Below are 25077 nucleotides of genomic sequence, written 5' to 3' on the forward strand. Positions count from 1 at the left end.
TGATTACATGCAGGCTGCACACCAAAGTTTTCTGGCAATAACAATGAGATGCTGGGAAGATTAAATACAATGACAACAACAAAGTGACCTCAAAGATGACTCAAAATCATTTAGACTGAAGGTCTGTTTGGGAAATGTGAATCACTGTATTTGGTTTTCACTCCAAAGAGCTGGCCAGGCTTCATTAAAGAATCTAATAAGTAAATAGTCTAACACAACATAAATTTTTGAGTAGGATTAGGAGTTTAACGTTATTTATTCAATTGGAATTGGGAGACTCATATAAATTTCTAAAGAATCAAAACAACAAATTTGTTACCTATGAAAAATGTCAAAATCATCAAGCAATCAACAAGCCAATGAGCATAGGAGATATTTTAGCAACAACTTCATTCTAGAAACAAGAAATAAATATAATTCAGAGAAAAGGGCATCATAAAGAATTACATATTTATATTCAGAACTCACTTTGGTATAGTAAAATTATGGGAATAATTAGGGAAGTGATATACATAACACAGAATATGGTCTAGAGTAATTAAAAGGAAGAACAGAGGGCTCAAACAATGTGTCCATTTTCTGACACATCTGGAATGTGACACATCTGTAATGTGAACTCACTATATGTGTTAAGCTAGAAAAAGTATTTTTATTCACAGTTCTTCCCTTGCTATAAAGCTTGAAATAAAGCTACATTCTCATTTCCACATTTGAAGAAATAATTCTAAAGTTGAAAGCAGACTAGTCAAATAATATGATGAAATTACATTTCAAGATTATTTCATGTCCAAAAATAGTTTCCATATTTGAGAGTTTGGTTATAATTAGAATAATTTATTGGAGGTGTTTGCTTAACTGTTTTCTCTACTGAAAACTTAAAGCTCCCTGAGGGAAAAGACAAAAGTTTTATTTATTTAATCATCTCTCTAAACTAATTTATATCATAATGCTTATCAAAATGACTGGTAAACACTTGATTCTCCAAATATGTCTTAAAGTAAGTAAACACATAAGGGAACTCACAATATCTAACAATGGAAAAATATACAGTAATACCCCAGACTGCCTATGGTCAATTAAAAAAAAACAAAAAAACAAAAAAGCAAAAAAACAAAACCCACAGGACTCAAGGAAAAAAGAAAGTTGTCATGCTTAAACAGGGCTATAGAATGAATGTTTGTGACCCTCCCCCAGAGCTTTCTGCCTCAAATTTGTGTGTTGAAATCCTAAGCCCCAACGTGATGAGATAAACAGGTGAGACCTTTGAGACATGGTCAGATCATGGAGGTGGAGTCCTCATTAAGGGGATTAGTGCCCTAATAGAACAGGCTGATGTGAGCTTCCTAGTCCCTTTTAACAATAAGGACACATCATGAAGACAGGTCTCAATGAACTAGGAAGTGGGGTGTCACCAAACATTGAATCTGCTGGTGTCTTGATCTTGGATTTCCCAAGATTTCAAGAGATTTTTACATTCTGAGCATTTAATTTCAAACTTCAAAATGTTTTTACACCTTCTTCTCCAACTTCTTGCTTTTCTCAAACAGACCCTAGCTATCTCCAGGTAAGTATTCTTCTGTTGGCCTTTAATACAATGTTAAGAAATGGTCAGCCTGAACTTGGCTTACTTCCAAACATTCCATGAGTCCCTCTCTGAACCATCATCACCATGTTTTCAGGACGAGTCCATGTTACACCAACATTTCCCAAGTTCTCAATGCTCTCATTAAACTTATTTCTGGACTTTAACCTTTTAAATGACTCCACCATAGAAATCGGCTTACGTTCTTCCCAATCTCCTGTTATCATTCACAATTTAGTAAAAAATAGTGACTGCCCTTGAAGTTCCTCAACTCTAACTTCACATAATTTGCCCAAAGACATTTATCAATTTGATCAACATTGTTTGGCCAGGACTTCATATATACCCATGGGTACACTTCACAAATTAATTCCCTCTTGATCTGCTCTCTCATTCTGACTCACAGTAGCTCACACCTCTAGTATACCCACCCAGTTCACTGGCTCCATCCTACCAACATAACCTTCTCTGCCTTGGAAGTGTGGCAGTATTTCTGTTATTTTTCTTTTAAAATGTCCCCTTTTGTGAGAAAATAAACATTTACATCACGGAATTCCTGGAAGATAAAATATACTAGTTTGATTCCAAGTAAAATTAACACACTTACTTCAGGTGCAGTAGAGACTTTTATCTTTATTAACAGTGATTTTTAGTATTTAAAAAGATAGGAATTGAATTCCTCTAATTATTCATAAAATACTAAAGAAATAGTGGGATACTCAGTATCCTGGAAACGTCTTCTCTGATATAAAGGTATTGCCACTCTTGGAGAGAAAGAACATATTGCAACAGTTCTACTCTTTAACTTTTAAATCCTTTCCCTTTGGAATAAGAGACTATCATGGATATTTGGATAAAACACTGGAAACAATCTGACACATTTAAAATAATTTTTAAAAGCCTAGAAAATTTTGGCCAAACACAGTTTATCCCTTAATACGAACTATTTAAACTTTTTCTACTTAAGTTGACAGTCAAAGTAGATCAAGCCATGTTACTTGCTGGCTGCCAATAATTGAACCACTTATCCCTTTAAGGGATTTTTTTTTCTTTCCACTTGTAAAATCAGATTATTGATAAAAATAATTTGCAACTCTTTCTCTTATCAATAAATATTTCAAGTTGGTCTTTTTTTTTTTTTTAGTAGGAATTCTTGGAAAACATAAAACCTAACCATCTTCTTTGCTCCAGGGAGAAGTGCATGAGCAAAAAGCAAGGTACCTGACCCCAGCAATAATGGTCCCATACAGGAACAAGTATGCTGTGGGTGGCAGAATAAAACTGGTTGATTTCCTGAGTCAGAGTTTCATTGCATGGTGTTATTTCAATCAAATTCTCAGCACTTGGTAGGCACCCATATAATCAAATTGCATTCACAGGCTGATATCACATTTTGTCACTTACATGGAAATATCACATATTCCTTGTATTATTGCTTTGGGAATAAGTGTATTATTACGGATGCTAGATGGTAAATCCCTTGAGAAAATGATCCAGGGCTTATATATCTTTTTATTACCCATAGGCTTTCCTTGGCTGCAAGGATTTGACAAATAGGAATGAGTACAAGATATACAAACCCAATCCTAAAAAATGCCTTTGTGATTTTTTTCTTCTCATTATTCATCACTCAAACTTATGTTTTAACACCTTGCTTTAATGTAAAAAATCTAGTATCCCTGAACTGTCTAAAAATAAAAACTAAACAATAAACACTAAAAAATGCTTATCTCTTTTATTTATATTATATATACACAAATGATATAGATTTCATCAGTCACATTGTTAGTGTTCAGAAATGCAACCGATTTCTGTGCATTGATTTTGTATCCCACCGTGTTGCTGAATTGCTGTATGAGTTCTAGTAATTTGCGGGTGGAACCCTGGACCTTCTCTTAGACCATAAACAAAGATAAACTCAAAATGGATGAAAGACCTCAATGTGACATAGGAATCTATCAAAATCCTAGAGGAGAACACAGGCAGTAACCTCTTTTGACAATGGCCACAGCGACATTTTTCAAGACACGTCTCTAAAGGCAAGGGACACAAAAGCAAAAATGAACTTTTGGGACTTCATCAAGATAAAAAGTTTTTGCACAGCAAAGGAAACAGTCAAGAAAACTAAGAAGCAACCCAAAAAACAAATAATCCAGTCAATAAACAATCCAGTCAATAAACAAAACAAATAATCCAGTCAATAAACATAAAAGATACGAACAGATACTTCTCTAAAGAAGACATACAAATGGCTAAGAGAGACACGAAATACAAATCAAAACCACAATGAGATATCATTTTACACCAGTCAGAATGGCAAAAATTAACCAGACAGGAAACAAAAAGTGTTGGTGAGGACGTGGAGAAAAGGGAACTCTCTTATACTTTGGTGGGAATGGGAGCTGGTACAGCCACTCTGGAAAACATTATGGAGTTTCCTCAAGATCTTAAAAATAGAGCTACCCTATGACCCAGCAATTGCACTACAAGGTATTTACCCCAAAGATATAGACATAGTGCAAAGAAGGGGCACATGCACTCCAATGTTCATAGTAGCAATGTCCATGATAGCCAAACTGTGGAAGGAACCAAGATGCCCTTCAAAAGATGAATAGATAAAGAAGATGTGGTTTATGTATACAATGGACTATTACTCAGCCATCAGAAAGGATGAATACCCACCATTTGCATTGACATGGATGGAACTGGAGAGGATTATGTTAAGTGAAATAAGTCAAGCAAAGAAAGACAATTATCATATGGTTTCACTCATGTGTGGAACATAAGGAATAGTATGGAGGACCATAGGGGAAGGGAGGGAAATCTGAATGAGAAGAAATCAGAGAGGGAGACAAACCATAGAGGATCTGGACCCAGGAATCAAACTGAGAGTTATAGAAGGGGATGGGGATGAGGGGATGGCATAAACAGGTGATGGGTGTTAAGGAGGGCATGTGTGATGTTGAGCACTGGGTGTTATATGCAACTAATGAATCACTGAACGCTACATAAAAGAAAATGATATAAGATTAATAAAATCTGGTCTGCCCTAGGCTCTTTCCAAGGTTGGCTATATGAAATGGTACTGTTAAAAAATATGTGGATCTTTCCTAAAACTATTATGGGACTCATCATCTATTAAATTGTTTAAAACTATCTGACCTCAAAAGTCATACATTAAATCAATTTTAATCATTCTTCTGAATAAACAGTATACATTAAATCAATTTTAATCATTCTTCTGAATAAACAGTATGGTATAATTTGATCATTTAATAATAAAAAAATCACATATCCTATCTTGCCCTTTACCCAGAAAACTCTGAATTAAATGTAACTTTAAATGCACTAACATAGCTAGTTTTGATTTTTATTCTATTACCTTTCTTCCCTCTTATGTTCTTATTTAGGTTTTTAGGAGTACCATTGTGCGTGTATCTCTCAGTGTGACCACAGATCAATTTTCACATTTGCAGGCTATAAGTTATAACACATTTTAAAGTAAATTAAATATTTAGGGAGATTTTATTTTAAATCACAGACATTTTAGAATAGCTAGTTTCTCCTACTTAACTTTCAGTGTGCTTCTGCTACTGCAGTTTTGCTTATGTAATTATCCTAAGTTATATGTTCATATACAAATCATATACAAATTTAAAAAAAATCTTTTAATTTTCTGAACTTTTTCCTGTTGAAATCAAATTGAAAAGAGATTATAAGAGTTTTGATATTTGTTTCATCAGAGTGAAACATTAAAAATAATCAAAAGTGGATTACTGAGAAGTTGTCAATACTCTATAACATTACATGAACACAAATGGACTATTTAGAAAAAGTGATGTTTAAATATTCTATAATTATTTCAAACTATATGTGTTACAGAGTATTCTTTGGACACATTTAGTAGTCAGAATGAATTCACTTGGGTGTAAGTGTTACTAAAATAATAGTTTTAAGTAACAAAATAATTCAAATATTTATCTGGATGGTGCTATTTGAAAAGTCAGTCCATATTTTTTATAAGTGAAATAGACTTTTGGTATGGAATATTAAAAGTTGGGGGGGAAGAAACTTAGGTAGGTAGGGAATGCACATAAGTAACTAAGGTATATACCAGAAGATAAGGCTCTGGGTTGATATTTACTTGCTATCTTCTATAAAAATTTATGAGAGATCACTGAGAAGGAAAAGTATAAATATTCCTTATTAAATTGCTAATTTAAACTACTGAATTAATATGAAGAGGAAAAAGACATGAGTTTAATATTTCAGTATATATTTTGAGAGAACTTAGAGACAACTTGGATTGTTTAATTATATTCCCACCAAAACTGTTCCAAGCAGATAAAAGTGTATGTTTGGGGCACCTGGGTGGCTCAGTAGGTTAAGCTCCTGACTCTTGATTTTGGCTCAAGCCATGATCTCTGGGTCATGGGATCAAACCCTGTATTGGGGACTGAACTTAGCAGGACTTGAGGATTCTCTCTCCCTCCACCCCTCCACATGCTCATGCTCACTCTCTCTCACTAAGTCAATAAATCTTTTTTTTGAGGCTATGAATATATTTTATAAATCTTTAAATATATATATGTATATATATATACCTTCTTAAAGAATACTCTTTTAAAAAAGAGCAAATATTCTATTAACATTTATCAGTAAGGTGTGCTAATTTCAAGCCAGATACTTGTCTTTTTTATTTAACACAAATTCATTTTGTCATGATTTTAAATCTCTACTTTTATTATAAATATAGATAGCACTGTAAGAGCATCATTCATTTATTTTCAACAGCCCTTTACTGAGCATCCAGTATGTGCATCACATAACATAAAGCCTTTGTCTATAAGCTTAGAATCTGATTAAAAGGTAAGATTAGTGAAATCAAAACATTTACAACCCAGAACTATATGAGATTATAAATGGGTAGTACTAATCTATATTCTGGTGATTTATAATGGAGAAAGGTAGTTTGGAATGACCAAGAAAGGGTTCACAAATGAAACAAGGTTTGAGCTTCATTTTATATGATAAACTGAGAGAATTCAAAACTGTCATCTTCTAAAGGGTCTAAAAACTACCTCTAGAAAATTATTCTGGAATTTCTAGTTGGGGATCAAATCAATCCTTCTACTTTATGTAAACACAATGATCATAATTTGCTCATTGTCCCTTCTGTCATGTTTCCATTTCCTTCTGATATGTCTACCCACTGAGTATCACCTTGCAGCTCTCTGAACTTGCTGCCCAGGGCTTTGCACTCGGTCCGCTGAGCCATCCAGCTTGAACAGGGAGTTCAAGAGTGGAGAGCCAACATGTCACCATCAGCTTTGATTTTCAAATAGCACTTCTAAGTAGAGCATGGCAGAATGGGTAGCTTTCAATGCTAGGACTTGAGAGTTAAAATCCAGTCACTTGAAAGAAAAGAGTATTTCACAACAAGTGTCCCTTTAAATATCAATTACTGATGACTCAGAACAAAGAGGTTATAAAACATGATCCATGGAGAAGGAAGAGTGCACCTGCTCTACAGACAGTTTCCCATTCCCCAAAAAGAGATTAACTGCAGCTAGTTGTTGGGAAAGATGAAAACAGGTGATGGATAAGAGTAGAGAAACAAACAAGGACAATAAACCTCCAGCTAACCCCAGACATGAGTCTGAGTAGGGTTATGGGAAGAGGAGGAAAGTCCTAGAGAACAAGACAGAGCTTGGCACTAGATACAGGATTTAAAACAGTTCTGAGTTGGTCACATAATAAATGGTGTAATTATCTTTAATTCCTCATTCTACCTCAGTTGTGAAGCCCTACACCACGATAACAAACAGCTGACAAAGAAGAGAAGAGACCTGGGGGCACCTGGGTGGCTCAGTGGGTTAAAGCCTCTGGCTTCAGCTCAGCTCATGATCCCAGGGTCCTGGGATCGAGCCCCACATGGGGCTCTCTGCTCAGCAGGGAGCCTGCTTCCTCCCCTCTCTCTCTGCCTGCCTCTCTGCCTGCTTGTGATCTCTGTCTGTCAAATAAATAAATAAAATCTTAAAGAAAAAAAAGAAGAAAAAGAAGAGACTCTAGATACCATAAAAGTCCCAAATGCCAAACTGACTAGTGGCCTGCCATCCATTCTTTGCAATGGGTGGGAAAACTAAACAGAATGTAATCAATGGCACGGTGGTAACACAGCTCTCCAAAACTAATAATTACCTCAAAAAAAAAAAAAAAAAATCTGACATTTTACCACAGCATTGTTTTCCATAGAGCCAAATGCTTTAGAAGCCTTTTAAGGAAGGCTGGTTAATAAATTATAAAAAATATATAATTATACCTTGGCTTTATAGTAATATTAATAATGATAGCTAATATTAATTGAACATTTACTATGTAAGTAATGCTATTATTATTCCCATTTTACAGATGAGAATATGAAGGGATAGAGAAATGAATCACTTGTTTGTGATCTCTTATTAAACAAGTGGGTGGGTGGGATTTGAATTCAAATCTGCCAGAGTTCAGACTCTGTGCTTTTCACCACACAGCCTCCGAGACGAAAGGCTATTTTGAGGGCTCAAAGCATTTGCATGCCCACAAATCAAAGTAAAAATGTTTGCAAGTAAAATTAACAAAACTTTTGCTTTGACGCGAAAGGGAATGTAAAGATATTTAGCTCTAAGTAGAGATCTGGGCTTCACTGAGTATGGAACAGAGCTGGAAATAAAACACAGATGTTGAGTTATTTCTTGAAGACATCATTTGGGCCACAGGATCCAAATTTATTCGCAGGAAACCACTATCAACTTGTGCATGGGAAAGAGTTTTGCCCCAGCATTAAGCAGCCATTGGCCTCAATGACTGAAACTGCCATGGGCTGGCATGAATTCATTTAGTACCCAACCATTCAGGCAGAACGTTTCAACAACCAGCCACGCGATGTGAATTCTGAACACTTTAGAAACAATTTTGACTGCTGTCACCAAACCATAAGGACTAAAAGAATATCAAAGACATCTTTTAAAATGGGACCATTCAATGCCATTTATTGAAAAAGGACAGCTCCTCTCAAAATACTTTTTATTTCCATAAAACCATAAACCAGTCAATGATAAAGTTAACAGAAACTATTTAATTTGAACACTATTACTTGGCTGCAAATAAGTAAACTCGGTTGTCTTGAATACCTGCAAATACAGAAATTCTTTATATGAAAAACATCAGCAACATATCTCAGAAAAGCTCTTTACACAAATGAATTTGTTCTCTGTCATCAGAAATAGAAGCAGATTATCTACTTAGTAATCCTCAAAAGGGACATGGCAATCAAACACAGATACAAGAGAATGTGTATCTACAATTTTATGATCCAGTCCTCATTGTGATATTACAAATTACTTTAAATAATTTGTTCAGCAGCTTTGAAACAAATGTTGTAACTCAGTTGTACAATGCAATGTAAAAGAGAGCATAACACTGCTAGAAACTTAGCAGCCTTCATGTCTTCAGTTAGAAATTGGGGAAAATGAAAATGAAGAATTTTTCAGGCATGTGCATGCATTTCAATCACAGTCCCTGAGCTGGAACCAAAGCATCCATGCTCCAAATGCTGATTTTATCTATATTCAGGGAATATGTTTTGATGGAAAACATCATAAATTATGAATGTTTGTGTGCTGAGAGTTTGTTTAAAAAAATAAGGTGGGAGAGCTGTTTAGCTGTTCATTTTGTGTAACAGAGAGACAACAGATATTGTTTTGTAGTCTTGAGAAATTAAACACTAGCTAATTAGTCTTCAGTTACACTAAGTGTGAATAATAAGTCCAATGTTTTATTGTGGAGTACATTTCCTTCTTAGAGGCAAAAAGCAGCAAAGAACAAATCGCTTAAAATATTCATGAATTTCAGCCCTAATGAAAATAATGGAATAAATGTAGCAAGCATTTTGACTCAGCATGGAATGATGAAATGATTTTCCTAAGGTTTTACATATATATGTATACGTAGGTATACACACACACACACTCCGACACACACACACACACACACTATATATATATATATATATATATATAAAATTTTATATATTTGGCCATTCATAAAAAACAGTGCTGGTGAGAGTACGTGGCATGGGGGTGAGGGGTGGGAAGAAGCAGAATGGCTTTCTAAGAAAAAGTAATTGCAGAGCACGCACAGGGTTTTATACCCCAAGCATCTTAATCACTATCCTGCCTTTTAATTCATTGTGTAGTCTCAGGAAGAAACCATCTAGAGGTCAGGAACTGGTGTGGTTCATATCTTGGTCTAGGCATATAGTAGATTAACACCCTGATTGGTGAATCTTCTCATTTCTACTCATAGTTAGCCAGTCTCATCAGTCTATATCAAACCAATATTCTTTGTTTTCAGTTTCCACTTCTCTTTTTAAAGGAGATCCTAGCCTCTATTTCTATTTTTTTATCCATCTCTTCCAGAATCCAATGACTACTTTTCCTCGGCCCCCTTAAATTTGAGAATATTATCCACCTGTCGGGTTTGGGGGGGGGGTGGTGGAAACAATGAAAATGAAATAGATTTCCTTTAAAAAATTAGCTTCTTTTATATCATAAGATTCTGGAAGACCAGTGATGTTTATGTAATTTGTTTTATCCCAAATCTACTACCCCAGCCCTGCCATACATATATACAGTCCTTAAACACTGTATAGTGGAAAGTAATTGAGCCCTCAGAGTCAAAGTATGCCTTTATTCAAATCCCACTAGGCTCCTTCATAGCTATGTGACCTTGGGTAAACTGTTTTATCACACTTTCTCTTAATTTCATTATCTGTACAATTTAAAAATAAAAAGATAGATAGTAAAAGATGTGTAAACACAGATATTAAGTAAGATCAAGTGTAACAGCTTTCTCAGGATTTCCCAAGATACACCCTGTTCACAAAGGAAGTTAGTATCTTACCTACCATTCTTCACCTTAACAATAGTAAAACTATGCCCAATGTTAGCTGTTTCCTTTTACAGGGACCTGGCAGGGAAAGAGGACTCTTGCCAGCCAGCCAGTGTTCCAATCCCAACGTCACCACTGGGCAGCTTTGTGAGACTGACAGGTCATTCAAACACTTCAAAATCTGTTCCCATCCCCTTCTCTAAAACAGAATCGTCCTCATAAGAAAGTCTGAAGAATTATATCAGATCACACATACAAAGTACACTGACATGGCACACTCTAAGTGCTTAATACATACTGACTTGTGACACAGTTTACATTCTTTGTCAAAAAGGGCCCCTCAACTCTTCCGTGGCAGTCACACCCAACCACACACTGCACCCTATTTCCTCTCCCTCATTCTTCAGTAAATGAACACTGAGTTTGATGGAAGGATCAGATACTTCAAGGGAGGTTGACCTTCTCCTCAGCAACAGAAAGGAGCTGATTCATCAGGTGAAATCATGGTGATGGTATTCTCTTCACCAGCCATTAGTTTCGGGGAGTTCCTATGACACAATTCTAGCCAATGAGAACTGAGGAAAGTCTCCTGGATGATATAGGAGAATTTAACCTTTTTTCATAATACAAGGCCAGTGACATATATAATTATCCTTCCTAACTTCAGATTTTATTGAGAGAACATGATACATGAAACTGTTGCAGATAACTTTCTTCCATAAAGTTAAGGAAAAATACCCAAAACTAAAGAGAAACTTGCAGTCCCAACCAGCCTCCGGATGATTTCTTACATGCTATCACAGATTTTTATTTTTAAGTCCGTCTAAATATATCCTTTTCTTCTTTGACCAGAAAAACATCCTGAACTGATGTAATTTTATTATGAAAGTATTCAGTAAGTCAACCACAAACAGATGACTTACTGAATTATTCATGACTCCAGTTTTTATAATAAGAGAAGCCATTTAAAAATATAGCTTATATTTAAATATTAATGTTATATAGTCCTTAAAGAATTACACTAACCTGAACAATCAAACTGCCCCACCTTACAACCACCATGAACCCTGTATTTCTAAATCCTGTTGGTTCTCTGTGCTCATTAATGTTTAAGGTCCCTAAAAGATTTACTCATTTGCTAATTGGTAGTCACTCACCTAGAGTTGAGCTATTCAAAAGAAATAGCCAGAAAGAGTGGTAAAAAACTGAAACTAAAGCTACTCCTAGTACTTCTTTTTTCCCTTCAGCTATCCCTAGCCGCTTCAAAGGCACCATGTTTCAGTCACAGAAATGAGTAAAGTTTTAGAACCAAATATTAACTAAATTTGAATTTCAAGTCCTTGACTTATTAGATGCCACTTAAATTTTATGAAATTCAGTTCCCTCATCTGTAAAATAATTTTCAGAAATCCTATATATATATGTAGTCAATATAAAAATGAGGTAACCCAGTACTTGGCAGGGTGACTAACAGATTTTTTTTTTTTTTCTGACATTCTCCCCTTTGCCAAACTGTAACCAGGCTCCGCTGAGCTCTCTTCTCAACTAGGTCTCAACCCTTACCTATAAAGATTGGAATGAAGTACTAACATTATTTTTAACAGTTCAAGGGGGCATCCCTGGGATGACTTAAAGTGCCTGAGAAAACTCAAGGCTGCAAAAGACCTTCTGTTTATTTCAGTCCATACCTCAAGATGGGACTCTTATCTCCCAACCTCTGTGGGAGGGTAGGAGCCTAACTTTGCTAACCATCAGTTTAAAAACCCAGGTGGGTTTCAAACAGACCAAACCACTCCTTCCTGCTTTTTGTAAGTTTTCACTTCCCTGCCTCCACTGAGCCCCCATGCACCTTCCTCCCTACTCCCTCATTGTGCCTTTAGAATGCCTGGGTCACCTCTGCACAAAGCAAAGTTAAGTTCAGGCCACACTAGGCTCGTTACCTTATTGAATGCAGTAATAAACTTCCTTTCCAATATGGTATATTACCGATTAAAATCTGTCCTTAACCACTGTAACTAGTGTCTGGCTTTGTTTATCTCTTATGCTTCCTTCATTCAATTAATTCATTCAATATTTACAAACAGACAGTGTTTACTGAGGACACAAGGATGTCTGTAGTCCTTCTTTGTTTTGTTGGGCATCTCCTTCTCCTCTGCAGGCATGTCACACTTTATCCCAGCTCTTCAAAGTCTGACCCCACCACCCCTTCCCTCATTACTGTTTAGCTGATGAATTACCCTTGAAATAAAACAGGGATTGATCTTTACTGACAGTATTTACTCTCCTTTCTCATTCTTAGCTCCCTGTATGCCTTTCTGCTCAGGAGTCAGAATGTGTTCTGGAATCACTATTAGTCAAAGACAATTTATACTTCTTAGGACAACCTCCCTTCTCCTATCACACATCCACATTTAGGTACATCACCTGAGATGTGGAGACATCTAAATGAGATGCCTTCTGAGAGGCAGCTAAACAGGAAGAGAGAAGGGAAAGGTAACAAGTAAGTCCCCTTCCCCGCCATAGTCAATAATGTCAATCCTTTTTTTTTTTTTAATTTTTTTAAAGATTTTATTTATTTATTTGACAGAGAGAGATCACAAGTAGGCAAAGAGGCAGGCAGAGAGAGAGGGGTTAGCAGGATCCCCGCTGAACAGAGAGCCCGATGCGGGGCCCCATCCCAGGACCCTGAGATCATGACCTGAGTCGAAGGCAGAGGCTTAACCGACTGAGCCACCCAGGCACCCCAATGACGTCAATCCTTTGATTTTCCTAGCAAGAAGGAGGGACATTCTCCTTGAGAAGTCACCTTTCACCAAATAATCTATTAATGCACAGGGTAGGATGGAAGGTATTTTTAATAAAATGTTTCATACAATAGAAACAGAACAAGGACTCGAAAGAGAAAATACATTAGCAACTTAGGGTACTTCATAATTATTCAGGATTCTGTACTAAGTATTCTGTACAAAGTATTATTTAAATATCATGAGAATACTAGAGTTGAACACTTCCTATCCACTTTGGATATGGCTGTGTAAGTTTTTAGTAAAGCACAGAGAATGGCATAATATCCTTTAATAACCTGTGCTGAGTTTTGTTGCTAAACTGCAGACCACGCACAACACCCTCAGAGGTAAAATGCATTACCTTGGGGCTTATGAGGGGGCTATGAAATAAAAGGACTCAAATGGATAACCAATTAAAGTGTTTATAAATTATGTGAAATTTGAGGAGGGAAATGGAAGTAAAACATGGATGAATCAGAAGCAGTGGTCATATCTCTAATTGCAAACTGTTTCAAGTTAGAAGTGGCTTACAAAATACTGGCAACATTAGTAGGCTAATGGAAGGGAGACAAATAAATTTGTGATAAAGACATTCAGGAGTACCTGAAAATGTATTCTGTCCAATTAACTTAAACGCTCTCACACTGAAGTCTGACATAGAAAATATCATAAAATCATGACAAAACATGGCTAACAGACAAGAGAGCATGTTTTTAGGTTAAACTGAATTTCATTTTTTTAAAAAGAAACAAAATCCAAGTGCCTATGAAAAAATAAGGCAAAATACTCTTATCTTTCTTGTCTTCCCATATATACAGTTTAGAATTGGCATCCAATAATCATTGACTGAATAATCAACTTTTAATTAACCCCAGGGATTATCTTGATTTTTGAGGACTTTAAATACTTGCTCTATTGACATATCAGACATTTACTATTGACAATATCTAATCTGTTTACTTATACCCTTATCAACATATTATATCTCCCTCATTTATTTCTATGTAGTGAAGACTCTGAAACCTCAACAATGTAATGGTCTCCTATGTCCCAGATAAGGCTTCAAAATAAGAAATCTTATACCAAGATTTAAAAGTCTGCTTTATTCCCTAATTTATTTTTAGTTCAGGAGGTAAAACAGGTCATCTTTTCTTTCCTTCTGACTGGATTATTTTACAGATACTCAAATATTTATTGAAGGCCTATCACATGCAGTAGTGATATAAACAAAATTTTTAAAACAAATACCCAAACCAACAGATAATATATTCTCAACAGTCAAAACTAAATATACTTTTAAATAGTTAGTTTGTTTTACTCCTGCTGGGTAATATTTAAATATTCATTTAGCACATATTTACTAAACATCTACTATGTTTCAGGAATGCACATAAGAATTTACAGTGAACTCCCTAACCAAGTACATTGTATTTAATGGCAAGCCAGCATGGAAAGGTATTCTTGCTCTCAGAGAGTTCAGACAAAAGGTCACATACAGTTACAGTGAAGTCTGACATGCAGAATTCGGGTACATTACCATCCATGACTGGGTGTTCCGTGTCTTGCACACTGGCCAGGGATTACTCTGTGTGTGTGTGTGTGTGTGTGTGTGTGTGTATTTTTTACTTTTCACTTACAGGGATTACTGTATATTTGTTGAGAGTAAGAAAGATGTCTTCAGTGATGAAATGGCTAAGCTGAGTTTTGAAGAAAAACAATAGGAATTGTCCAAGAAAAGAAAGTTAGGAAAACTGTAAAATACATGGGCTGTGTTGCCACAGGGCCCAAATCTGGGAATTTCAGAAATGGTGCAAAAGTGTTTGGTGTGGGGAGCCTGGGTGGCTCAGTGGGTTAAGCCACTGCCTTCGGCTCAGGTCATGATCTCAGGGTCCTGGGATCGAGCCCCGCATCGGGCTCTCTGCTCAGCAGGGAGCCTGCTTCCTCCTCTCTCTCTGCCTGCCTCTCTGCCTGCTTGTGATCTCTCTCTGTCAAATAAATAAATAAAAATCTTAAAAAAAAAAAAGTGTTTGGTGTACATAGTAACAAGAATGAGGCTAAGAAAACAGGATCCTGCAAGTGAATAAAAGGTAGAAGTTCTAAGTTATTATTTAACAGTTTATTATTTAACTTAACAGGTAGTTAAAAGGTAGAAGTTCTAAGTTATTATTTAACAGTTTATTATTTAACTTAACAGTTCTAAGTTAGGAACTCCCAAATAAGTCAAGTGAAAGGGAGTCCTCTAAAATGACTGGCATGTATCCTGTAAATACAGTCCAAAAGTAACTTTGAAGAGCAGAGTAACATAAATTATCTACTGTACGAATAAGTTATTTATGAAAACTGCTCCATTAATAGGAGTAAAATATATTTCTGTAAAAGCACAGACATTGTTATAGGAAAAATGCTGCATCTAGAATAAAATATTTGTATCAAGTCCTAAGCCAACCATTTTTCAAGTCTTTCTTCTTGGACAAGTAACTTGACCTCTTAGAGGTTCATTTTCTTCTTCTCTAAATCAGGAATACTACCTTCATTTCAGGGTAATTGTGGGACTTTAAGTAGGTAAATTTAAGTTGACCATCAAAGTTGTTGTTACCTAGTACGTCTTAGTATGTAATATATACATTTGAAATCATTAAATTCTACAATGTAACTCTAACCCTTTGATAATTCCAAAGTTTAACCTAGTTTAAAATATTAGTATATAATCTATCCAATAGGTAGGACGAAACCAGTGATTCTGTGAGATAAAGTGCATTTTAAAAAAATGAATAGGATTGAAAATGTACTTAATTTCAGCTGGCATTAGAAACATTAGAGAATTATAAATGGTTTACATAAGTAAATACAGAAAATTTAAATAAAACAGGTCAATATTGATCAGTACTTTGACAGATTATGGCATATACTTGATGTTATATTTTAATTTTTACATAATCTGTGTTTCACATTTCTCTCATTGATGACAGAATGCTGTTACTATAACATAAAGTTGCAACTGTTCTGCTCAGACGGTATATTCAATATTTGTCATTGGTAAATGATAATAATCAGAGATAAATTAAGGAGGGCAATAAATATAAAAGTAACCAGAAAAAAGTAATACCGTAGTTATTAAACAGCTGGTTGAGAATGGACAAGCTATAATATTAGAAAAACTGTCCACAACACTCATTAATACTTAAAGTGTATGTGCTTATTTTCTTAAATTAGGATGTACTCTACTGTAAGTCTTAGCTTTATTACATCAGTTTATTTTACAAGTGGCGGCATGCATTTCTATGCTAACACCATATTTGCATCCCTGGAAAACGCTGGTGTCTGCAAAACTATGCAGTAAAAAATATCATGGCTTATGGGAAAAGACAGGATTAGAGGTCAGAACATTCCAAACCTACAGAAATGTGTAACCAAGCACTAACAACTACCATAACAATCGTAATGAAAATACCAGCACAGTCAAATCTCTAACGATGCTTGTATCTAGTACTTTCATCTTCTTTTGAGATACAAGGCCTGAAGGGCATTCACTTTAAAATGAAAACTATGATCCAGGGTGTAGCCCTTAAAAAAGTAAAAACAAATACATCATTTTACAAAGGAGAAAATGATTTCCAGTTTTCTTAGCAGCATTCTCAGTATTCCCAGATATGTACTATACTGGAAATCAAGATGGTTCTTAAACTGTTAAACAAATCCTCGCAGTAAAGGAAAGCACTTGAGTTGATTTTTCATATTTTTTATTAACATCTTCATAGAAAGCTAAGGCCTTCTCTTTAATAGTGAGAAAGCTTGCTCTTGATCACTTCAAAAATGAATGGGCTGAAGAAGTGGTATACAGAACAACACAATTCCTGCATCAGCCCCCTATTAACCAATCCTGTATCAAAGAAACACACAAAGAAACAGAATTGTATCTTCAATACATAGGATGCACATTAGCGGCAACTTTGGGTGTCAGCCACAGAACATACATAATAGCGCAAGGCCAGTCCAACACTCTCCGTCTCAAGACATCATCTATCAAAGGTGATTTTTATCAGGACTAAGTGAGACAATGAGTGAGAATGTCCACTTGGCACACAGGAGGCACTCAGAAATATTAGTTCCCTTGAAGATGAACAGAAGGAATGTCCACGTCTGTATATTTCATATCAAACTTTTTTTGGTTTTTGATTTTAGTTTAGCTATTTTCATTTCTTTTTTTATTTTCTTATTTCTTCATGTTTTCTTTTGTTTCCCCAGAATTAAAAAAAAGGGGAGGGGGAGCTACACATAAGCAGTGAAAATGAATGAAGAATATATAATAAAAGTAAATTTGACCTAAATGCTTTTGAAATTTTACTCAAAATTCCAGACACACACCTATCAAATAATATTAGCACAAACAGCGATGGAAGAACAAGAGAACAAAGTTAAATAAAAGTGGAGAAATATTCTGAAATGAAAAGATCAACAGTTGGCCTTTCCAAAGTCACTGATGACATTTCCATCCAGACTCCATTTGTACCCGAAACTCAACGTATCAATGTAGAAAATTACAAACAAGCAAAACAAGAACACAAACCCTTCTCACCTAAAATAAGTGGTCTTACTTATCTATTTCCCTATTTCTATTAAGATAACCATTCTTTCCATGAAAAGGCTTAAGATTTCAGGTACCACCTGCCTCTCATCCTCCCAAATTGAATGCCTTATTAAGATTCATTAATTTTTTCAAAGAACATAAGACATGAACCCTCAACTCCTTTTTTCATTTCCCTCTGGTAGTCCCCATGCCTGGCCAGGAGACTTCAAAACAGACAAAATGTTAAGCATGTTCTTTTCCTGCCGGAACAATGGCTCCTGACGATCTACACCTAGCCTGACTCAAGGCCTTCATGCCTCTAAGTCCCATCAATATTTCCATAATCAAGTCCAACAACTCAGGTTTCCGAACTCTTAATGAATGGGATTATGTCTGTCCTCTGAACACTTAGGGCATCCTTTCTCACATTATGCTCACCTGTTGTGAACTCTTTGTCTTATCTTCTCCCTCTTCCATGTTGAATCCCCTTCTGCTTCAGTGAATGGCAAGGTAGTGCCCTGGTTAAAAGGGCAAGTCTTTTGTACATGTCCTGAGTTCCCATGTTTCTTTCCTGGCTATGCAACCTTAGACAGTTATTTAAATTTTCTGTGCCTCACAGCCCTCAAGTGTAAAAGGGGAATAGTAAGATGATAATAACTAGAGGGCTGTTGTACATATTAAGCTACTTAAACCAATGTAATGTGCTTACAATAGACCCTGGCAGTTAGCAAACATTCAACAAATTTTAGCTCTTTCTAGGTGTCGAATTCTTAAGGGCTTCTTTATACCCCTTAATTTTTAATTAATTATATATCTTTTCTCATTTTGCAACATTTTGTTGACCAGTTTATTGATACCTCGTATGCTTAATTGGCTTTTATATTTTTTGCCTTCTCAACTATCAGCATTGGATTCTATGCACGACCCCTTCCACACACCTGCAAATTTTCAAACGAAACATTAAATACATTAAAAGATAGGCATTGAACTAGAAATGAGAAAATCTAATCTTAAATCCAGATAACTCCTAACTATAACTGATATAGGCAAATCAGGTAATTCTTCTGCATTTCAATTTCTTCCACCATAAAATAGTTAATAGTCCCTTGGATTCTTGCTGATCGTTCCTTACAAGGAAGTGAACGCACTTTGAGCCAGTGGTCTATGGGGTTACAAAATGGTGGCATTATACTCATTGTAAGCCCTGAACAAGTATTTGTTAATTAATTAACTGACAAAATGGCACAAAATTTAAATATTATTATTATTTTGAGCTGAAGAAATGTTAATATTTTTAAACCACTGCAAAAGTTTGGTGTTCAGAGAACTGAAGTAAGAGTTTAGAGACCAGAGCTCTCGCTGCTATTCGGATCTTTAGTAAATCACTTATCCTAATTGTGTGCCCACCCTAAGCCTCTCCAGACTCATATCAACCTGGTGCTGGCCCATGAAAGGGATCTGTGATACAATAAGAAACCCATTCCTCAAGACTCTTTACTGCCATCTGCTGGAAAATTGTGAAAATAAATATGCATTCTATCACCACAACCGTGAGTGGCGCCCCCTGGAGTTGTTCACCGCACAATCTATATAACCATTCCTAGGAATGCTGCTGAATAAGGTGTCTAAGGCACTAGAGGCATTCAATAAATGTTTGATAAATGAGTAAATGATGAATGAGCCACCATTATCAATGAATAAATTATCTCTGCCCCCCTCAATATTTGTTTTTATCCATAGAGAAGTTTGTGATGACTTTAAAAAATTGAATAAATGGAATGTTTTTAAACCACAGCAGATTTATCTGTATTTATAATATATCTCTGGCATAACAGGGTTGACATTTTATAGGAGCCCTACACGTATCTATTATCACAATTGCTCTCATGGCAGTATAGCAACTATCAGAGATAATTATGTCAGATTTTCAAATAAGCACATGATGGCTCTGAGAATTTAAGTTACTCTTTCAAAGTCAAGAGACTTAATGGTCTAAATCTTCTGATTTCAAATCCAACGTTCTCTCTGCTTTCGTGCTATTTTTAATAACAAAATGGAGCCAAGAAAATTCTGACCAACTGACCTGAAATCCTTAAAACTGTCATCTATTGATTGTTATGCTTATAAATACTCTTAAACTTCCTTATCATACCTCTTAACTATTTAAACTCAGACAAGTCTGTTGCATTAGATCGAGGCTTTCTAAAATGCCTTGTAATGGTTGATGAACTGTTAGTGGCCCAAGTGCATATGTGACACCAGGAAGTATGTTGATAGGCATTTGGAATCAGCACTATTATAACTATAACTTTGTAAATAGTTAAAAATTATTAAAATATTTTAAATGATGTCATATAGAAGCACTTTTATTTGCTGAACAATTAAAGATACTTTGGCTCTATGAAGCTCAGGAAGATTACATTTAATGAAAGCATACAAGCACTTGGGGGTATCTCAAAGTGTTCTCATAGCATACGATTTGGAAAATTAAAGCTATTTTATAATATTTTAAATAGGTCCATCTTCAGCATAATTGGGAGAGTATTAAGGGCACAGGGAATTTAGAATTTAGATTAATAAAATTTGAAAAACAATGATACCCCTTTATCAGAATATTAAAATTATTAAATTAATTTTGCATACACCAACACCCAGAGGACTCATTTAATTCTGGACCAAAACAAAAACAAACAAACAAAAACAAAAGCAATTCAAACTTGCGCTACCACTTATCAATCCCTTTCTTCACACTTTTGAAAGTTCACTGCTATGAGAGTGACTCTGAAAACAGATAAATTAAAATCATTTCCCAAATGTCAAAAGCCAGAGAAAGCAACAGACTAGTTCCTTGGGGCCTTCTGATTGGCAACCTTGTTTCCATTCACATTCCTGCCTCCCAAGGAAATAGACAAAAACAAATGACACTGTTAGGCTTGGTTACCAGCCTCCATTTCTATAGCGCATTTCTCAGTCCCATTACAAACTAGCTCTATGTATGAAAGAAAGCCATTTTATTTACTAAATTATATGAAGTTTGACTTTCTTTTTGTACTGAATGAGGTTATTTTCTTCCATTAATTGCTTCTCTGATGGGACATTACCTCTGGAAGAACATTAGCCCACTGTGTCATTGAAAAGACTCCCTGGACCCCCTAGGGGCCCACCACCTTCCCTTCTTGCTATTCTCCTGGGCTCCAATTCAGCATTAGAAACTGAAGTGGCCAAATGCACTGTTTAACTCCTTTGACATAAAGCAGGAAAGGAAATCCTCTGGGTGGCTCATTGACAATAACTATTAATTCACACAGCCTGTCTTCTCTAAGTGCAAATGCATATGGAGTTGATTCAATAGAAATGTTCCAAAAGAGGCTGATATCAAAGAATTAGAGCAGAGTAGATTAAAACGGACGTGAGAGAGGCTGTCTATGAACAGCCTTTACTGAAGACAGGTTCGTGGAGACCTTCCTATAGAAATGAAACTCACGGTCACCCACACACTAGGAGTCACCCACACACCCACACTTCCTATAGAAGTGAAACTAGCAGTCACCCACACACCCACACATACACATCCCCACGCTTTATTTTTAGAAGGTACATGTCTCTAATGAACGATGACTTACTAATACTTCACCAGAAAGAGAAAATGTAAGCAGAGAGCCTTAAGTTCAACTAATTAACTGGGCAATTCACCTCCCCCTCCCCATGATTTTGGCTTAGGTAAGTATTCTAACTGTATGGTTGAACTGGATTGCAAAAGAGATGAAGAGCTCTGTTCTTACCTTACAGTGTCATACAAAAATCCTATTTATGTTTGATAAGAAGCATTCATCATACTGGATGAATAAGCATCCACTAATAGATGTTTATTAATCACACTTGAGTAATTTTTTAAAAAGAGAGGACAATAAATTTAGAAAGTGATAGCTTCAGGAAAGCAGCAACATACGTATTATAGTTTGGCAATTGGGTTTACATAGATCCAAACAGCAAATACACTGTGAATCACAGACTCAGGTTATTACTTGAGATTTATGATGACGGAGACTGTGAACAAGTTTTGAATACAAAGAAAAATAATAGCAGAAGTTAAGATTTATAGAATCTCCTTTCAGTTGACAGTGAAATTCAGACTTGACAATTAAATCCCAACCTTACTTCATTAGATATTAATCTTGCAGTGGAAATGAGAGACTTTTAAAGGCGTATTCCTGCTGTAATAAAAAAAGGCTTTCACTACAGTAGAACAATAATGTTGTGTTGAAAGTTAGAACTATTAGACCTTGTTAGCTAATTATGGTATTGGCATCCACTTAAGTTGCTCAGTTTTTCACTTCTGTCATTTTATGCTGCTCAACTGCTGCAGTTCAAAACGTTTTGACTACTTAAAAGGGAATACATCATCATTGCCTTTCCCCAGTCTAACTGCACACCACTTTCCAAAGCAATAGCTTCAATCATGCTTCATAAAATCCCCTGCGAGTATATTGTTGGAAACATAAATCAGCAAGCTGGAATTTTAGTATTTCTAAGGTAAGCCCAGGGATCACGAACTGGAGGCTTTTCCATGGCCCCATTTATAAGAGAATAAACAAAATTATGAGTTACACTAGATCCCTTTTTTTCAAAAACTGCCCCAGTGGTGTATCTGATACTTGCTTCTGCATCCTTAATTGGAGGACAAAACACTGGTATAGGAGAATCAGACTCCAAGATCAGGATAGCTGTTTCCCAGCATCTCTGACTTCATTAGGAGACATGGCACAGAAGTACTACATGTTCAGTTTCACAAAAGCTAAGTTTCTCTGATGTGCATCTATGCCTCTATGAGTGCCATGCATTTTTAAATCGCACTAGATAGAGAGATCTTCCGAATGATGTTCCCCTCCTTCCCTGTTTCATGACAGTGAATACAGGCTCCCTTTCAGGCATGCTTTAGTTTTAGAGCCCTTCTTTACAATTACCCTGCTTTCTGAATTATAAATTAGGGGAATCACAAATTTCAGGTATGTCACATATACAGATCTAAATTAAATTGTGCCTGCGTATAATATTTAAACATTCCTAGATTTCTCTTTTGTCCCCCAAATTCCAACACACTTAGTGTCTATAAATGTAAATTCACAGACTCCACCACTGAGAGATATTTCTTCTCCAAACCAGCCCTAATGTAATCATAAGTCTGCATAAACTTGCTTTCTATTATGTCCCCATCTTACTCCACAGTAGCTACACTCAGTTAATTGCAGTGGTATTTTAACTGCAATTTTCAGGAACTGCTTCTTAGGATTCACTAATACCTGTCTATGTTATAAATGAACAGTTAAACATAATCAGCAGCTCTGCAAAAATGAAAGCAACATATCTGTAGGGCATAAAGTATATGTTGATCTTTGCTATAATAGTGATTTAATTAACTGGGCTACTATCAGCTTCAGATGGATATATCTGCAATTTTTCTATGACTGAAATTTTGCATACTCTATATTATCAAGGGGAAATGAGCAGTATCTTACCAAGACACTTTATAAACTACAGCAACATTCAGTATTTGCATTCTGATTTCTGAGCATAAAATCTGCATCCAATCATGTTTCATCAGCCATTAACACTATATAGCTTTAGGGAGGTGAGGGCAGAGAAAGGAAGGCTTCATATCCAAAATGTCAAGCCCTGCTGAAGAATGATAGAAGGACCCAGTGAGTGTGGGAGAACAGAAACAACCATTTCTGACTTTAAAATGGAGTTCTACCACCCCCTGCTGGACCAAAGGAGCAACACCGAAGAGGCTAGAAAATCCTTAGAATTGAATATAGTGGAGATATTTTAACTTGTCTTGTAATTTATGTTCTCTCAAAAAACAATTTTCGTGCCATACTAATAATATAACACTCTATGCAATTATTACACATCACAAAATTACAGCTATTTTCTTTTTTCTTTAAAGACTTCCACCAATGCATGTTTTAGCATTTTGTGTTCCCAATTAAATGTTCAAACTTGTCTGGACAGTTGAAAATGTTTCCATTTATTATAAATATATTTTATGTGAACGTGAACTATCCAAACAAAGCAAGATAAATTCAGATCTACCTCTATAGAGATAGAGGTAGCTTCCACAAATTCTCTCAGGTTTTTCTAGTAAGCTATTCATTTTTCCCCCCCTCAAGAGATTAAAATCTCACCAGTTCTCCACAAGCTAAAACATCCCTTACAGGTGTAATTACAATCTGACGCTATAAAAATTTTCAACCTTGATGGATTAACAAGGGTGGAGGGTGCTGAAAATGAATGACTGCAACACATGCCTAGTTTTATCCATTTGCCGTCTTACACACAACATCCATGGCCCCTCTCTTAGTTTGAATAGAAATAAACCATCATCGTTCACTTCCTAGTCAGGGATTGGGGTTTTGGGAAAGGGGAAAAAAAAAGAGTCTCTAAGAATTCAATTTCTTGCACACGAGAGATATGTCACAAACGAGTTTAATGCTGATAGTTTTTGCTGCTTCTGTAAAACATCGTCGTTCCCTTTCCCTCCTCAGCCTCATATATTTAACTGTTAATACACACCAACATACTCATCCAATTTTTGATCATGAAAATCAGAGCAAGCCAAGATCCCAGAAAAAGAAGCAGTTTGCCTCGATCTCCTGCTCACCGATGCCAATCTCCAATTCTGTGTTTTCTCTAATTTAAGGGTTCTACAGAACAGATACAATTTTTAGCGGCAGCTAAAATAAACAGTGAAAATAATCCTAACAACGACCGTAACTGTAACTTTAGTTCGTTCATTTCATTCTTCCTGTGCCTCCCTCTGCCCCTCTCGGTCGGGTGGAAGGGGGAGGGAAAGTAAATGCAATCAAGCACCACACTCCTACCTTGCCCGCTACTGACAAGCAACCCGAGCAGGTAGAAGGAGAGGAGGAGGCTCATGTTCAGGACGTGACACTGGAGGACAGTTCCAAAGTTATTAAGTCCAGCCCTGGAGAGAGAACCTTCCGCTGCCACGGCCGCCTCAGCTAGAGCCGCCGCCGCTCCCGGGGTGCCCCAGCCGCCCGCAGCCCGCGCGCTCCTCCTCGCAAAGTGACTGCAAGCTCCGCTCCTTGCCGCACTATATCCAGGCAGCAGCGGCGGCGGCGGCGGCGGCGGCGGCAGCAGCAGCAGCAACAGCAACAGCAGCAGCGGCCGCCGCGGCGGCAGCAGAGCCG

General features: G+C 36.2%; 1 protein-coding gene across 2 annotated transcripts in view; it reads right to left on the bottom strand.

Moving 5' to 3' along the window:
- Nucleotides 1–24863, bottom strand: part of NCAM2 (neural cell adhesion molecule 2) — a 532785-nt gene extending 507922 nt beyond the window's left edge. For both annotated transcript variants that reach the window (XM_047721657.1, XM_047721668.1), the window contains exon 1: nt 24748–24863. In XM_047721657.1, coding sequence (XP_047577613.1) covers nt 24748–24802 — 55 coding nt within the window. In that variant the 5' untranslated portion in view covers nt 24803–24863. The remainder of the gene's footprint in view (nt 1–24747) is intronic.
- Nucleotides 24864–25077: the final 214 nt, after the last annotated feature.

This window comes from Lutra lutra, chromosome 1 (assembly GCF_902655055.1).
Source record: "Lutra lutra chromosome 1, mLutLut1.2, whole genome shotgun sequence".
NCBI classification, from domain to species: domain Eukaryota; kingdom Metazoa; phylum Chordata; class Mammalia; order Carnivora; family Mustelidae; genus Lutra; species Lutra lutra.